This window comes from Pavona decussata, unplaced genomic scaffold, assembly GCF_977016875.1.
Source record: "Pavona decussata unplaced genomic scaffold, jaPavDecu1.1 SCAFFOLD_161, whole genome shotgun sequence".
Classification (NCBI taxonomy): Eukaryota; Metazoa; Cnidaria; class Anthozoa; order Scleractinia; family Agariciidae; genus Pavona; species Pavona decussata.
The window spans coordinates 1,566,067-1,577,249 of record NW_028145572.1 but is presented as its reverse complement, the minus strand read 5'-3'; the positions used below and the strand labels follow the sequence as shown (position 1 = coordinate 1,577,249).

At 38.3% G+C, this 11,183-nt stretch overlaps 2 protein-coding genes across 2 annotated transcripts; one reads left to right on the top strand and one right to left on the bottom strand.

Annotated features, from left to right (window-relative positions):
* Window positions 1-10: 10 nt before the first annotated feature.
* On the top strand, window positions 11-4,464 carry LOC146464673 (phospholysine phosphohistidine inorganic pyrophosphate phosphatase-like). Its single transcript, XM_085129499.1, has 6 exons — window positions 11-179; window positions 855-1,196; window positions 2,328-2,391; window positions 2,486-2,578; window positions 2,864-2,955; window positions 3,508-4,464. The coding sequence occupies exons 1-6, from the start codon at window positions 31-33 to the stop codon at window positions 3,596-3,598; spliced, it is 831 nt and encodes a 276-aa protein (XP_084985625.1). The 5' UTR covers window positions 11-30; the 3' UTR covers window positions 3,599-4,464.
* Window positions 3,638-10,903, bottom strand: LOC146464672 (protein farnesyltransferase/geranylgeranyltransferase type-1 subunit alpha-like). The gene is made up of 7 exons (XM_085129497.1): window positions 10,728-10,903; window positions 9,971-10,085; window positions 8,838-8,942; window positions 7,794-8,066; window positions 6,416-6,478; window positions 5,878-6,049; window positions 3,638-4,576 (listed from the first exon to the last, which is right to left on the bottom strand). The coding sequence occupies exons 1-7, from the start codon at window positions 10,867-10,869 to the stop codon at window positions 4,478-4,480; spliced, it is 969 nt and encodes a 322-aa protein (XP_084985623.1). The 5' UTR covers window positions 10,870-10,903; the 3' UTR covers window positions 3,638-4,477.
* Window positions 10,904-11,183: the final 280 nt, after the last annotated feature.

The following is an 11,183-nucleotide window of genomic DNA, read 5'->3' as shown; positions in this document are numbered from 1 at the left end:
CCGACCAAAAAGTTGAGTAAATGTTCAAAGATGGCGGCTAGCGGAGGGGAAGAAATTGAAAGACCGGCTTGGCTTGTTAGGAAAATTCGGGGAATTTTGTCGGATATTTCTGGTGTCCTTTACAATACTGGTGAAGGAGGCGGTGAGGTTATTTCTGGTTCAGTTGAAGCCGTAAAAAAGTAGGTATTAATTAATGCAGGTTTACTGGGAGAGCTCCGGGCGGAAAGGTCTCACGTGATTGGCTTGCAACCCTTCTAGAAAACAAGAGAACAAACAACAGAACAATACCCCGTACCCTAAAAGCAGTGGGCTTTTTTCACCCGCTGTGGATTTGAAGTACCTTGGCGCACCCCCATAATCCACCCGCTGTGATCGAACAAGGTACACTTTATTGACCAGTATCCGGGTATTTTGCTGTAGAGGGCATCATAATCAGTTAGGGGTTGGGGTTGGGGAGGTAGGGGGGGGTGGGGGGTGTGCATACCCCCTTGTCCCGCTGTATATTGTTAGGCCTAAACTGATCCTGTATTAACCCTTGAATTTTCTTGTAAACTTATCTGCTCCATATTTAGGATCCCTTTTTTCTCATTTCTCTCTATCCCATTAATCATTTTCCAAGGGTGTAATCAGAAGACCATTTTTATGGATTCGGGATAGGGTTTTTTGTGGCAAATCTTGGGGTCTTGTATGGATAGGGATGGGAGGAGGTATGGTAGTACCTCCTTTTGCCAGCTGGTGCCAGCTGGTTTTGGTGAACCCTGGAATTTTTGCTTTTGCTGCTTACAGTGAGTGATACAAAAATTATTGGTTCCCTTTAATTTGCTGATCTCAATTACTTTTGTATTTCAAACAAGGCTCAAAGCTGCTGGATATGAGGTTCGATTTTGCACAAATGAGGATCAGTGTACAAGAGAACAGCTAGTCGCCAAACTTAGGCGATTTGGATTTGATCTTTCACCCTCTGAACTTTTTTCGCCATCTCCTATTGCAAGAAAGCTTATTCAGGAACGCAATCTTCGTCCATTTCTTCTGATTCATCCTGGAGGCCTACCAGAGTTCAAAGGCTTGGATTGCAGTGAGCCCAACTGTGTTGTGATTGGTGGAGCTGAGGAACATTTTACATACGATAATATGAACCAGGCTTTCAGAGTTCTTTTAAATTCTGAAAATCCTGTTCTTTTAGCAACCGGATATGGGTAAGAGTTTTGTCCTTGAAGTAAACTTTTTTGTTGGTAAATTTTGGAGGCAGTTGTCCCTGTGTTTTATTAGAGACCTTCAGATTTAACTACGAGTATGAGATTAATTACAAGTGCGACTTTTCAAATCTGGTTTGCGTGGCTTAGATAACCGCTTGTCACACCAATCCTGTGTTTCTTGGGTGCCCTTAACTGCTGGTGAACAACGTGAAGGAGCAAGAGTTTTGGGGATGTGACTGATTTGAAATTTGTAAGTTGTACTCATACTCTGATCTGCAGGTCCTTATTTATAGGCATTAAGGTGGATTTCCACTGTCGCGTAAATTTTACGTGCGTACAGACGTGAATTTAGCTGACTTTACGTACGAAATAAAATAAGAAGCGATGTATGAGCTGCGTGCGTAAACGTCAAAAGTTGAGTGCTTTTTTTTGTCTTTACATTTACACACGCGGCTCATACATCGCTTCTTATTCTATTTACCTATGTAAAGTCAGCTAAATTCACGTCTGTACGTACGTAAAATTTACGCGACAGTGGAAATCCACCTTAAGGGACCTTAAGGCACGCCTAGCAGAACTGCCACATGACGGTGCCTGGGGGCTGGTCAAAACTGTAGAAATAAAACTTACCCTCTGTTGTGGGTGTGGTTGTAAGTCATTTGCACCAGTGGGTGGGGGGTGGGGGAGTCAGGTATATAAGTGACGGGGAGGTGCAAAGGGGCCCAAGTTCTTTGACCCCAAAAAGTCCTTTTAAGCTTCAAACTGGTCCCAACAATGTAACTAAAAAAATCCATTCTACACTAAATAAAACTCTAAAAGAGTACCTGCCAAAATCCTTCCATCCAAAGGAAAGTCCACCACAAAATTTCTAACCCAGAAATCATCCCTGAGTGTTAATTTCATTTCAATGTTACAGGAAATTTACCAGCTGATGCATAACTGTAGAATGTGCTACAAACTCTAAGTCAAACAAAAGATTAGACAACAGAAAATTGAAGCAGGTATCAGTAGTTGTTCAAAAAGTGACTCAACAATAATTATAAAATTCTAACAACGTACCCATTAATTAAGTATTCTGCCCTGACTGCGCACAAGGTTCACTTTAAAAAAATCTCCGTCCTTTTCTTCCAGGCGCTATTACAAGAGTGGGTCAAAATTAATTTTGGATGTGGGTCCCTTCACCAAGGCCTTAGAAGTCAGTACTTGCTCTTTTTGTCTTTCTTTCATTCTATCATCATTTTCATCATTCACTAATTAATTTTGTTTTTGACATCATTTCTGCTCTGTAGTTTGCATGTGATGTGAAAGCTGAGATCGTTGGCAAACCAGCAGCAAACTTTTTTCTTTCTGCTTTAGAAGACATGAAGATCTCTCCTGAAGATGTAAGTAGCAACATTACTGAATCTATAGATTTTAATATTCTATTGTCTGCATTCAAATTTAGCCCTACTAGCCTTGTTCAAGGTAAAATATGACCTTTGATTTCTACATTTTAGAACGAGCTGAGCAGGGCTAATTTAAATTCAGACAAAAAATATTAAAAATGTCACCCATTTTAGCATAGGATCTATGGCAAAACCAAATCAACTTTTGATTTTAAATTATATCCAAGATGTTAAACATTTCCGTGACTTTTCAGCAAGTTTCTGAAGCCTTTGTTCTTCTAGGCAATAATGATCGGTGACGACATTGTGTCAGATGTGGGTGGGGCACAAGCCTGCAACATTCGAGGAGTTCAAGTAAGAACTGGCAAGTTCAGGTAAGTTGGTTACAGATTTTCTGCCTTTTATTAAACAATGAAAGCTGTTCTAGTTGTTAAATAGTTTTTAGCTTTGATTAGACACAACAACACCAGCCATGCTTTTATCATCATCATCATCATCATCCTGATCATTTTATGGGACTAAGTACTACTGTTTTGGGGAGGAAGAAATACCAGAGTACCTGGAGAAAAACCCTCAGAGCAAGGACATGAATCAACAAAAAACCTCAACCTACATATGGCATCAACGCTGGAAATCGAACCAGGGCCACATTGGTGGGAGGCAAGTGCGCCATCCCTGCTCCAGGGGTTTTATTAAGAGCTAGGACCCAGGTGCTGGCAACCATTTACTCTGAACATGGTAACTGCCTTTGGGGAGATTTCAAGTCAGTCTAAACAAGACAAATTAACAAAAGATTCCTGTCTATTTACCATTAAGAACCCTCCCACCACAAAAATTAATGAAAACTCTGCTGCTCCCCATGTACAGTCACCACACCAATCATTATACAGTATACTCCTAGAATTTATCTTTATTTTTTCTTCTAGGCCTGAAGATGAACATCACCCTAGTGTTAAACCAGATGGATATGTGAACAACCTGGCAGAGGCTGTAGATCTTATCCTCAAATACAACTAAAATCATGCAGAAGAATGAAGAACATGTAGAACAAGACAGTTGTATTGTACCAAAAGATTACCTTTATTTTCCACTTTGAGCGTACACATTTAACTAAGGGCAAAGATGACACTTCGTGTTCCCACAAGTTATTGACAACATGGCTTGAAAGACGTCCATCCCAGAGGAATGAGCCAATTTTCAAGAATTTCTGTGACTCTCCCAAAAACTGGGTTTGAAACTGGATGGTATATGATAGGATATAATAATCAAGGGACACTTTAAACTTGTGTATCAAATCATAAATAAGAGGGGTGGTTTCTAAAAAAACCGGTGGTACTAGGTTGGTGAGGGAGTGAAACAAATGTCTGGTTTTATCAACAGAGTTGACATGGTACTTTGGCCACTGTAAAGCATTAGACTTTCACTCTGCACATCAGGGGGCCAAATTTCCTTTTCAACTTCATTGGTAAAACCAAACATTCACATAATATTTATTAAAGGGCCAGTGGGTTCAAACAGACAATGTTTTTTTGTGGAACTAAAAGTTCCAGTGAAATAACATCAACAGAAGAGGTGTGAAAAACCCATATTTTGCTTCATGTGGGACTGAAGAGATTTGAATCGTTTTTCTTCCTCTAGCTACTGCTTCACTTGCCTAAGTGAGGCTCTACCTCCGGTATAATGCTGTGTGCCTTTTTACTGTGCAATAATATTGCTTGATAGGATAGATACAATATTTGAAATTCCATGTTACATTTTACTGGAAAGAAACAGTTTAAATTATTAACAGGAAATAAAAAAAAAAAAAAACAACGTGTTTTTAAGAAACAAATTCATAGTTAATATAAAGAACAATTCCTAATTAAATTATTTTTTAAAAATTTTGTAATGATGCTGTTATTGTGTCTGTCCAAATTTGCTCTTCAGTGTGCGAGAAATGTAGTTCCAGTACTCCCTTCTGATGTAGTCAACATCTGTGGCCAGTTTGTGGCATAACTAGAGCAGAAAGAAACAAATTAATAAACAATGTCAAGACAAAGGAACAATAGCTGGAATACTTACAGTTGTTAGTGGTTTGACATACAAATGAGGCAACTGGGTTATTCTGCATTGTGTTGATGCTCTTGCCTTGTTTACATACCATTTTAAAGACTGTAATGACAGCTATAGTTTGGATTTCAAGGCCAAATAGTTACTTAGCATGGTTTTGGACTGAACTCCAATCAAAGGGATGGCAGCATAGCTGACCTAAAGTACATCCCAGATTGCATTTTACCGTTTTAGCTGAGATTCACCAGTGTTTTTGCATGTGGCCTTGAATAATCCTTCAGTAGACATTGCTCCAATTCTTTTTTTCCCGCTGTTTTGCACTTTGTTTTGTGATAAAAACAGAAATCATGCCAACATTCATAGGTTTTTATATTTGTATGCAAAGTGCAAAACGGGGGATAAAACATTGGAGCAACGTTTCCTGAAGGAATTCAAGGGCACATGCAAAGCCTCTGGTGAATCTTAGGTCAGTTATTATCCCAGCCTTCCAATAATTATTACTCCATAAAACTGGACTCGCACCTCATCTAATGACCTATCACAAAACCAATGGTCTTTGAGGTGCCACCATTAATGCAGCTCGTGGTGGTGTTTGGACAGGGTTCTGATGTTAGATGTTGTCTACCCATGTCTTCTTCTTTCTGCTTGGTCTCCCCTTACCCTTTATCATTGCAGTTCCTTGGGAATGATCTTCGCTAGTTGCTTAGATCTTGTGTCCTTATCACAACAGCATTCAAACAAATCCAAATCTACTACAACTCCTGCATTATATACTAAACAAGACGGGTATTTCTGTGCAAAGGATTATTTTGCGTGGTGCCCTGCAAAATCGTGAGGCCATAGGCAGAATTGTTCAAAATCAGGGGATGTTCCACAAGATTGAGCAGGATAATAATTATCGCTGTGTTGAATAAAAACAATAAAATTATTATAATTGTAACACAGTGATAAAAAAAACCCACAGTTTTCTTACAAAAAAGCTAGAAAAATTATGTTTGCTGCAGGTTTGACTGTGGATGGCAAATATTCAGTGCACCATGACGAAATTTGGGCAGTGTTACAATGTGTTGAATAATAAGAGGTGATGGTCTTGTATTAAAGGACCATTCATGATGAAAGAAGCTGTCTGTATTATGAACAATTGAAGGGTTTGGTGGTAAACTTTGTTACTTGGGGAGGAAAAACACTATCTACTGGTTTGGTGTATACTAACGTCAGATATCTTTGAAGATTCAAGTCCAACCTACCTCCAAAGCTTGATCCAAGCAGTTTGCATCAGCGAGGCCACTTTCAAGCTCCTCCTCATAGATATCAATTAACGTTGACATCAAGTACATTGAATCAATTCCATTTCCATACATTTCTAACAAGGTGTCTTTTAACCCTGGATATTTACTAAGACCAACATGGGAAAGGACACTGCAAAAAAAAAAAAAAAAAAAAAAAAAAGCATGGCAGAAGGTTTCTAGAAATCAAGACATTCCATGTTTTCTGAGGTGATCAATTTCTTTATTCTTGTAATCTGCATGTTTGATCAAACAGATTCCTGTTGGAAGAAACTTTATGCTTGTCATTGTTGGTTTAATGGTTAAGACCACCAGTGCTCTTCAGAATAGACCGCAATCACCAGGGAACAAGTATGGTTCACAGTGGAGAGCCGTGTCCTCGGCAATCGATCTGTCTAATCATGCGGATCATTTGACTGGATTGCTTTATGTTATTTTAACTAAAAGTTAATTTTTCAAACCTTTCTCAAGAAGATTAAAGTGAAATTATATTACTTACCCTTTTAAGTAATTCCAAGCACTTTCATTATTTGGTATTTTCTTTATAAGGTCCATAGTTATTCTGAGTGAAATAGAACAGTGCATGAGCTGACATGTTTTTGCAATGCTAGTCAAAAATTGAAGACATGCATAACAACTCTTACATTTAGGTTGGCTGAGTTGGGGGTAACATGCTCGTAGTTAAGGATCAGGTTTTTTTCTGAGTTTCAAGACATGTGGCTATTCATTGAGGCACATTCTAAAAAAAAAGGATTCACAATATTTCCTCCATCCACAGGAAGAGTTTTTTAAACAAAAAATGGCTGACACATCAAAGACATGAATTCTATTGGTTTTAAAATAAAAAAAAATTTAACCCTTTGCTTCTCAAACTCACTGATAATTCATATTTCAGTGAGAACTGATCACTCTTGTGAAGGAGATTTGGAATCATACCTTAATTATTAATTGAAAACATTTTGAATTTTTTTGCTTTCTGTTTCTCCAAGAATTACAGTAACTATACTTTGAGAAAATATATCAAACACTCAAAAAAGTGTTGAAACACTCAGCAGTGCCTTACTTTTTCAACCCATTTCTTGGTGTTTGGAGATCAGATTAAACGCTCTTCTCTAAAACCAAATATTTTGCCATGGATATGAGAAAAACAAGCTACTGATTTGTCCAAAACAACATGTGGCAATGGCAGGGGCAACTATTGTTATTGTTAAGGCTAGCAGAAACCAACAACACAACTTTCTTGTGGGCTGAAATTGGGCAGTGAATGTGCTGTCAGGGCTCTGATAACACCCAACAACTGAACGAGAGGCCTTGGCAAATGGTGTCATGCTGAAGGTGTGCCTCATGCCTGTACTGCAAGCAGGGCATATGGCTGGGGTAATGCCCTGGGGCCTAGTCCAACAGAGAAGAAATATGCCCCCATCCCTGATGGGACTCCGGCACAGGGCTGAAGGGGTGCTGCAGGCCCTCACTATATTAACACACTATGAAGCAGGATATGGGAAGTAAATTGGATACTTTAGGTTTTAAATACACCAAATAAGTCAAAGGATAAATAGCGAGCAAGCACTAACTAGGAGGATGGGAGGGTTTGGCACGGCAATAAAATTGGAAGTTCTAAGAGAAAGTTGTAATTATGAAGGTTTGTAAAGAAAAATACCAAGCATGACTAGCATAAGCCCAATGAGGAATTGCATGTGGGTAACAGCGCAGGAAGAACTGTAGGCTTGAAGAATTAGCACTCGTCAACATTAACTTTAATTAATTTTATGCTAAAATCTCATTAAAGAAGAGTAGAGACCAAGAAAATGGTAGTAGTTTGTGTGCCATATTCCATAATGTAATAATAACAGTCACTGGAACAGATCATCTCTCACCTGACTTCTTCATGCACTACATCTTCTGTAAAACCAGTTGTTTTAGAAATAACAAAATATCTCTGATTCCAAGCCGAGTTGTTTCTGAGATCTTCTGTCAAAAGTTTATCGACATAATCAATTTCTCTCTCCCACAAACCAAATTCTTTGATGACCCACTGTCGGTGCTGCCATGCATGGTAGTTCTTTGCATCGAGTTTCAGGATTTTCTCTGTAAATGGGAGCTCTGCACTGGGATCTTTGAGCCACTCAACTACGACTTTTCTGTGATACCTGTTTGGACATCAACAGGAGCATACACTTTGTAAATATTAAAAATGAATTATTATAAATTATTCTCATTTCAACCCTTAAACTGTAATTTAATAAATAAGATTTCCTAGCCTTGTGAAAGATGATAATCAATTTTTGTGCCATAATATAACTTATCTGGAGCAGTTTGACTTTTAGAAAAATTTTTTGACTTGGCATAGTTTTTTATGTCAGCAACTATGTTGTAGTCAGAGGTACACATGTACTTCAAGTTTTTTGTTAATGTTTTTGAGAAAAGGTAAGATCACCCCGTGGACGCAGTTTCTGAAGTATGAAGCCACTAGAAGTATTACTGCTACTCCCTGGATGGAATGCTACTCCAGCGCAGGGTTACCCCACAGTAAGTTTCTCTCCAGCACTTAAACACCTTGGTAGAGAGAGACAACTTTTACGATAAGAAACATTTCTAGAGTAAGTAGGCAACACAAGAATGCAGAGACCAACCCATCTTCACACCACCAACCTGCCAATCTTCTGATCACAAGTGTGATGTGCTAGTCACTACAACTTCCACTAGCCTCCTCTGTGAGGATGCCTATATTTTGTGTGACTTTTTTGTTAGCAGGGAGTTCCTTACAGTTTGCTGGTACCCATCTCGAGGAAGTGTCTTCACAAACAAGACAAAAAGAGTCCTTCACGTCAGACGTTAATTGCACTAACCATTAAACTTCTTTAAGTAGCTCTTGGCTATAAAGGCACAAATAACCACTAAGGTCAGAAAAAAAAACTTACCATACTTGGTAGTTCTTTGGTTGGTCACTAATTACTTGACTTACATACTGCAACTCATCCTCTAAATTTTTGTTGAGGGACTTAAGCAGAACTCTACGGAAATGCCTTTTGAAAAGAAGAACAAAAAAATCAATAATTATAGATAATACCAGACAGCACATCTGGACAAGACACCAGCACCTCTTGGAATCCCATTAGAGTGTGATCTACCAAAGAGAAGCGGAAAAATCTGTTCCAATGATCCTCATCTGGAATGGATCTACAGGGGCTTAAGAAGTCCACTTAGATCATACAAACTATATCTGTCCTAATTATCAACTTGAAGTTAACATAGTACTATCTTTTCTGTTTGCTCTTGTTAGCTACTTTTTTGGTGCATGCCTGATCTTTAATAGTCTGTGTACTATATATATCACTTGGTTCTTTTTGTATTTATATTTACTTGTTTTTAAACCGGGCTGGATGGGTGAGATCTATTCTATTGGGATGGGTGATGCAGGTTGGGTGGGAGAACAATGTAAGGGACTGCAAGTCCTATTGTTCTTTCATTTGTCTTGTGGCAAATTGTTGAATAAATAAATAAATAAATTAATTAATTGATCAATAATTAATTAACAAACAAACAACCAAAAATACAGGGATGTAATGAAACACTACAAAAATGCCTTTGTCAAAAAGAAAAACCAGTGTCTTGGCAAATGTCTCACTTACTACTTGAGTATATCATCCAATAACAGAACTGTCCATTATCCTCTTTTTATGCATCATGCCAAAACTGACAGCATACAAAGCAACACCATTCTTTAGCAATCAGTTGCCAATCATGCAGTCAATGATCTTGCTGAATGGTATTAGATGAGAAACCTTACAGTCAAAAGCAATTTCCAGTCTAATAAATATATTACAACATCTTAAGACCTTGGTTATTAATGGCAAATTACAGCTTGAATAATATCTACCCTGCACTGAGTCAATAAAATTTATACAAGGTTTTTCCATAGAAAGATTGAGCATCAACTCTAGCCTGATAGTAACAAATTCTGGTGAAATTGCAAGACTCTTTCATAACCTGCCCAAGATTTGGAACTCGTAATTTTGAAACTTCAGAGTGATATGTTATGCATATTACTCACCATACTGTGTAATTTGCGGCATTGAGACTTACGGCATCTTCAGTGAGTTTAAAAGCACGCTCACTTCTTTCATCTGCCAGAAGCACAGCTCGGAAGTAATCAAAAACATCTTTGACTGCAAGAGTCAAATTGCAACTTAATATTACAATCAGTTTTAACAAAATTATATTAAAAACTTAGTCTGTAATGGATGACATCCTAAGATGTGATTCAAATGAAAGCTGCTGAACAGTTCATTTCTGTGGTACAATTTATAAGGGAATGTAGATAGTCTTAATTTTTGAGCGTATATATGAAATTTATTTGTAATGGTGTGACCACTCAATGGGAAGGGCTGGATTGATCACTTTTCCTCTGCTAATGTTAATATTACAACGTTTACGACGATTCTAACTTTTGAGTTGGAGGATGAAACCATGAAGTATGATCATTTAAATGTAATCTACGTAGCTCATGGTACAAGGCAGACCAAAATGAGACCATTTCAAATTAAGGTACGTTATTGAGCAGTGGTATTTTGCAGCAAATATTTAACGTGTAATAAATGAAATCAGATATCCAATTTCACAGTTGCAAGTACCGTCCAAAAAAAATTATGTGCATGTACTTAATACTAAAATATTTCCCTTGACATTATAAGCTTAAAAGCTTAATTATCTTAGCATGCATGGGTTGTTTTAATAATAAAACTTGAACTGGCTTCAAGTCCTTCAAGAATCTCTCGTCTCGGGATCGATAATGATTCAACTGAACTCACATCTCTCAGAGTAAGCGATTCTCACTACTGGATAAGGTCCATCGTCCTGCTCGACGGGAGTGACATCTTTCCATTCTTCGCGATCACGATAAAACACAAAATCTGTGTCCAGACAATCTTCGTCGCCTGAACTTTCCGCCATCTTCCTTTTTCACTGGGTAGTGGGTACCAGGCTTTCGCCGAAACAGGCGTGGCCGCTGGGGCTGGTACACCGACCATATAGAAATTTCTCGCGGAGATCAAGTGAGCTTGGGGTTGTACAGGCTTTACTTTCGTTTCACTTTTCAGCGAGCGACTAAATAAAAAGACGTAAGAGCGCTCCTAAAATAGGGCGTGATCACGGGTTAGATTTCACTAAACAACACCCATTTTGATGGATAGCAGACGAAGCCCAAGTGAAAGCTCGGAAGTAAGAGCCAGCTAAAACAACCCTGCGATATGCTGACTTTTACTCTT

What these genes read in the sequence shown, in the direction of transcription:
- LOC146464672 (XM_085129497.1), bottom strand. Translation starts at nt 10,869, where the DNA reads ATGGCGGAAAGTTCAGGCGACGAAGATTGTCTGGACACAGATTTTGTG. An exon ending in AATCGCTTACTCTGAGAGAT is followed by an intron (nt 10,086 to 10,727) that starts GTGAGTTCAGTT and finishes TGACTCTTGCAG; the next exon opens with TCAAAGATGTTTTTGATTAC. An exon ending in GCTTGGATCAAGCTTTGGAG is followed by an intron (nt 4,577 to 5,877) that starts GTAGGTTGGACT and finishes TTTCTGCTCTAG; the next exon opens with TTATGCCACAAACTGGCCAC.
- LOC146464673 (XM_085129499.1), top strand. Translation starts at nt 31, where the DNA reads ATGGCGGCTAGCGGAGGGGAAGAAATTGAAAGACCGGCTTGGCTTGTT. An exon ending in CCTTCACCAAGGCCTTAGAA is followed by an intron (nt 2,392 to 2,485) that starts GTCAGTACTTGC and finishes TCTGCTCTGTAG; the next exon opens with TTTGCATGTGATGTGAAAGC. An exon ending in TGAAGATCTCTCCTGAAGAT is followed by an intron (nt 2,579 to 2,863) that starts GTAAGTAGCAAC and finishes TTGTTCTTCTAG; the next exon opens with GCAATAATGATCGGTGACGA.